This window comes from Chrysemys picta, chromosome 10, assembly GCF_011386835.1.
Source record: "Chrysemys picta bellii isolate R12L10 chromosome 10, ASM1138683v2, whole genome shotgun sequence".
NCBI lineage: Eukaryota > Metazoa > Chordata > Testudines > Emydidae > Chrysemys > Chrysemys picta.
The window spans coordinates 66695988-66701987 of NC_088800.1; the positions used below are offsets into that span (position 1 = coordinate 66695988).

At 44.4% G+C, this 6000-nt stretch overlaps 1 protein-coding gene across 6 annotated transcripts in view; it reads right to left on the bottom strand.

Moving 5' to 3' along the window:
- The window catches only part of MRTFB (myocardin related transcription factor B), a 175344-nt gene extending 170788 nt beyond the window's left edge, over positions 1–4556 (bottom strand). For 2 of the 6 annotated variants that reach the window (XM_005306752.5, XM_042861634.2), the window contains exon 1: positions 4424–4556. In XM_005306752.5, coding sequence (XP_005306809.3) covers positions 4424–4448 — 25 coding nt within the window. In that variant the 5' untranslated portion in view covers positions 4449–4556. The remainder of the gene's footprint in view (positions 1–4423) is intronic. The other 4 variants (XM_005306751.5, XM_005306753.5, XM_005306755.5 and 1 more) reach the window with 3 other exon arrangements.
- Positions 4557–6000: the final 1444 nt, after the last annotated feature.

Below are 6000 nucleotides of genomic sequence, written 5' to 3' on the forward strand. Positions count from 1 at the left end.
AGCCAGGGCTCCTACCATTCATCCAGCCTCCAGCTGCTAGTCCTAGCAGGGCTGGGGAGGGATGGGACTTCCTCTTCTCCTGCAAGGGCCACCCCCGGAGCCGGGTCAAACCCACCTCTTAGAACCTCCCCCAGCTGCAGGAAGCTCTGCAACCCCACCCACTTCCTGCCCCATCGTTCCCCAGCCCCGGGGGGGGGGGCGGGTGGAGGCACTGAATAGGGAGTGGCTGTGGAGCTTCTACAAAGGTTCCGGCACCCTTGCCCCCAGCTCTGCCCCTCCCCAGCTCCAGGCCCAGTGCTCGGGGCTAAAGGGGCCTTGTGCTGGCTGGGGAAGGAGGGACCACAGCGCCATCCTGACCACAGGGACCCACCCAAAAAGTGGTGACCCCCCCCAATACCATGCGACCCTCACTTCTGCACTACCCTCTGCTCTCCGGCTGCCCAACTCTGAAGGCAGTGCCTCTATCAGCAGCAACGCAGAAGTACAGGTGGCAATACCGTGAACACTCTCCCCCCCCCCCCCCCAGGATAGCCTTGCAACACCCCTGCACACCCTCTTTTGGGTTGGGACCCCGATGCTTATAACACAGTGAAATTTCAGATGTAAATATCTGAAACCGTGAAACTGATTATTTTTAAAAGCCTATGACTGAAATTGACCAAAATGGACCATGAACTGGGTAGGGTCCTCACTATAAGATTGTGCAGTTATTCTGGTTAGTAATGCATGAGTCTTGATAGTTATGTGCATTTTTAAAAAATGTTTGTGAAAGTTAAAGATTTTTAATTAATTATTATTATTGTCCCTACAACTGAAAGAAGGGATAGATGTCTGAAAGTAGAAGGCTAAGAAAAGGGCAACGAAGCCGGTAGGACGTGGGCTACAGTCGTTAGAAAAAGGAGCTGGAGAAGGGGGATGAGAATGGAGATGATATATTAGAACATAACCTCTGGAGTACTGTTTCCTCTCCCCTGCACCCAAACATTTATTTAGATAATCTAAATTACAGTTTTCAAAATAAAAATATACTCCCTTTCCAAATGTTACACTATAATAGTTTGTTACCATTCCACTGCACAAGAATCCATCTTGATTTGCTAGACTGTTTTGCAAAATAAGATATTTGATTTACTGAATGTTTAATTCAAATAAATTCTAAACATGGTCTGAACATTAATATACTAACACATCTCAAATTTTTGCAATGATTAATTTAACAAAATCCTACAAATTAGAGACGGAAAAAACCTGTAATTTTATCATTTCTAAGCCACCATAGGATTGCTCCTTCAAGATTATTTTCTAGTGTTCTGTCCAATCTAATTTTAAATGGCTAATTTCTTTAACTTTCTTCAGACACGGCCCAATTCTGAACAGTAGAGCACCTCCTGCAAGGTACTGGGCATCCTCAATTCCCATACAGTTTGTTGTAAGCTGGCGTGAGAAAAACCTGCATTGACAGTATTAAGTTCTGAACATAAGCTATATCACGTACAAACATGTTATTTAGCAGTAGCCAAGTATGTGGGATCAAGCAACTTCAAAACAGAACTAGACTGAACACCAAACATTAAAACAGAACTTCATAAAGTGCCAAATGTTGCTGCTGAAGAGGTCACCAAAATAACAAGTTTTATTAATTCAAAAGTTGGGAATTTTTCCATCTGAAGAGGAAACCTATGTAATGTTAAGGAAGAGCCACAGCTCCCCTTACATATGAACATAAACGAAAACACATATTGTACTCATAGTATTGAGTAATATTTTAACAATACTTTATACATACTAATGAGAGCTGAGCAAATAATTTGTGATAATTTCGAAGTGTTTTTACTGTTTATGAAATGTCCAAGATCCAAATGCATAGTGATTTTCTCATATTTACTTCATTATTCAAATCCAAAGCAGATAGTGACGAGTTACAAAGAGATCTCTCAAAACTGGGTGACTGGGCAACAAAATGGCAGATGAAATTCAATGTTGACAAATGCAAAGTAATGCACATTGGAAAATATAATCCCAACTATATGTATAAAATGATGGTGTCTAAATTAGCTGTTACCACCCAAGAAAGAGATCTTGGAGTCATTGTGGATAGTTCTCTAAAAACATCCACTCAATGTGCAGCGGCAGTCAAAAAAGCAAACAGAATGTTGGAAATCATTAAGAAAGGGATAAATAATAAGACAGAAAATATCGTATTGCCTCTATATAAATCCATGGTACACCCACATCTTGAATACTGCGTGCAGATATGGTCGCCCCATCTCAAAAAAGATATATTGGAATTGGAAAAGGTTCAGAAAAGGGCAACAAAAATGATTAGGAGTATGGAAATGCTGCCATATGGGACTTTTCAGCTTGGAAAAAAGACGACTAACGGGGTATATGATAGAGGTCTATAAAATCATAACTGGTGTGGAGAAAGTAAATAAAGAAGCTTTATATACACCTTCTCATAACACAAGAACTAGGGGTCACCAAATTAAACTAATAGGCAGAAGGTTTAAAACAAACAAAAGGAAGTTTTTCTTCACACAACACAGCGTCAACCTATGGAACTCTTTGGCAGAGGATGTTGTGACGGCCAAGACTATAACAGGGTTCAAAAAAGAACTAGATAAATTCATGGAGGATAGGTCCATCAATGGCTATTAGCTAGGATGGGCAGCGACGATGTCCCTACTCTCTGTTTGCCAGAAGATGGGAATGGGCAACAAGGAATGGATCACTTGATTACCTGTTCTGTTCATTCCCTCAGGAGCACCTAGCATTGGCCACAGTCGGAAGACAGGATACTGGGCTAGATGGACCATTGGTCTGACCCAGTAAGACCGTTCTTATAATATCGTTTATCTCCAATGTTTGGATGAGAAATTTATATAGTCAGGTTTCTCAAGCACATGAAGGAAAATTAATCAAAATTGAACATAAAAGTTGCACAAACATGGATAAGGCAAAGTTAACAAATGTATGTGTGGACATTTTTTGTAACATAATTATTTATTGTTCCTTCTGTGCAGAGAATCCCAAAATCTTTCACCAATTTTAAGCTGCTTTACACCTACATACATATGTGCTGCAAATACATTATCTATTTTACATACAATGCTGATTAACCAAATCCCAGTTGCACAAAAGTCCAAGGATCTCAAAGCACATCAGAAATAATTAAGTATTTCAAAAAGCCCTGTGAAACAGGTAGCTATTATTAACCCATTCATAAGAAAGTAAATTTAGAGGAACAGTTATGTGACTTGGTCATCAGGACCAGATCTCCTGACTCCAAGTCCTATGCTTTAAACAAGACAAACCTCTCTCTTCCATTCATACATTTTAAGGCCAAATGGGATCAATGTGATGACCTAGTCTAATTTATTGTGTAACAAAGATCATACTTTTCATCCAACGATTCCTGAATCTAGTTCAACAACTTGTGATAAAACTAGAACATAAAGGGCTTTTCTATATGGGGAAATTTCCAGGCACAACTTTTTACTGATATAATTACACAGCTAATGCACTATGCAGAATCATTTATTCAGAGTAAGAGTGCCACATCTGAAGACCACATAAACTAAAGCAGAAAAAAGCACTCTTATTCCAGACAGTGTTGGTGTGTGGTGGGTGGGTGTTATATTGTGCAACTATAGCACTATAGTCATACATGTATAATTATGCCACTCAATTTCCCTGTGTAGACAAGCCCTGTTTATTTGACAGAAATAAGGCACACTTTACAGACTCTAAAAAATGTATTTTTGTTCAAAATCTAAGCTAGAGCCGCCTCACCGCTCCTGCTCACCTGGCGCTGGCTTCCCAAAGGCCAAGCGCCCCCAGCCCAGAACACAGTGAAATGGGTTCTATTTTCAGAGGGTCTGCTGCATTTACACAAGAAACAGGCTCATTTCAGCACCATCATCCTGACCCTTGTCCATGGCTGGGGTGCACAGCTTGCTGCCCCCCACACCATTGGCCTCCACAACCTAGGGTGACCAGATGTCCCAATTTTATAGGGACAGTCCCGATTTTTGGATCTTTTTCTTATATAGACTCCTATTACCCCCCACCCCTGTCCCAATGTTTCACATTTGCTGTCTGGTCACCCTGTCGCATGACCTTCCACTAGACTGGTGGGAGACAGCAGCTGCTTCAGGAGGGGCCGGCAGCTCCCTCGCTGCCACTCACAGCCCTCTGCCTCAGCCAGTCCCAACCTAGAGACACATTGCCCAGATTTACCCTGACCCTGGGGCGGAGCACACCGCCCAGAGACCACTATCATCTCTTAGTAAGCGGACGGGGGGAGGGGAATAAATAATCCCCCCGCCCTCAGCTGCCGCACAGCCGGTCACGTGATATATCCTCCCCCGCGGACCCCACATGGAAGCACCCAGCAGCAGCTGCCCGTCCGCCCCTCACTCACCCTCTCGCGCCGCCGTCGCGGACATGTCCTCTCGCGAGCTTTGCGGCCGAGACCTCTCTCTCGGATGCGGGTTGCGTGCCCAGATCGTTGGTCTACGGGTAGAAGGGGTGGGGGAGTGTGTGTGTGCGCGCGCGCGCGCGCTCCAGGCTCCGGCCGCCTCGTACATGTGGGAAGCGGAGAAGAGGGAAGGGCAGGCTTCTCCATCCGGGTCCTTCTTTTCACTCTTGCTTTCCCCCGCCCCTTCTTCTCCTCAGACGGCAGCCTGCGGCTTGCAGAAGCAGCCCGTTTGGAGAGAGGGGGCGGTTGGGAGCTGCGTCTCATGCTCACTGCAGCTTTCCGACGCCCCTCACACTTGGCTACACAGGCACCTCAGCGGTGCAGGGGGACCCGATTGTTCTTTTACACTCGCCGCCGCTTTCCGAGCGAGGGTGTGTCATTCCATCTCCCTGCTACTGTGGGTGCACGGGACAGATTTGTCCCTAGCCAGCCACCCACCCACCCCTCCCTACACCAGGGTCAGTACTCACCTTAGACCAGGCCCAGACCCAGAGACCTTTCCCCCAGGGCTCCTGAGGATTTCCACAGGATTGGGTGAGACTGGGATGAGGAAGGCAACAGGGCCCAGACAAAACAGAGCAGTTCCCACAGTATTTCCCTTCAACTGTTGGGTTTATACTAATCTGAAATTCAAAGCGAAAGGCCATAAATGTTGGAACTAGGGGTGCTGGTGCACCTTCTGACATGAAGTGCTTTCCATCATAAGCAAGGTTTATAGTTTGGTTCAATGGCTCTCAGCATCCCCACTCTATAAATTGTTCCAGGACTTCTGTGAAAGGTGGCATATGATTCTGAACCTAGACTATACTACATGCATACACTTCTCTTAATCCTTAGCCACACATCTGAACCAAACAACTGCAGACTAGAACCAGATTAAACAACGCACAAAATACACACAGGCCAAATGCTCCTGTGCATAAGTGCACGGATCATAATGGGCGTGAGAGGAGAGTCAAAAATAAATGTTCACAAAACCCCAGGAAATACAAATGCTGATTTCTACTCTGCTCTCACAGAAGGTTAGGGTGACCAGATGTCCTGATTTTGTAGGGACACTAGCAATATTTGGGGCTTTTTCTTACATAGGCTATTACCCCCCAGCCCCGTCCCAATTTTTCACACTTGCTGTCTGGTCACCCTACAAAAGGTCAATGCACAGCGAGACTGCTGAATTAGAAGACTGCAGCGGTGTATGTGTAATGGGAAAAACCCTACATTTGGATGATATTCAGGCTGCAAGTTTGAGTATTTCAAAATGCAAATATAATGGTTTTCATTGCATGTGCAGAGACCAATTCTGCTTCCACCCTAGTGAAAACTGAGTATTCCAACTGAAATAAATGTTTTACTAAGGTAGAACCAGTGCTGTTCTGCTTTGCACAATCTGCATCACAGCTATACAAAAATCTTGCCTCTGGAGTTCCAACTATTTTTCTGCAAAACCACAAATTAAAAACCTAGTTGCAGCTCTATTAAATTGCACCCTGCAGCATTTATTTGTACTATGGTAGCACTTA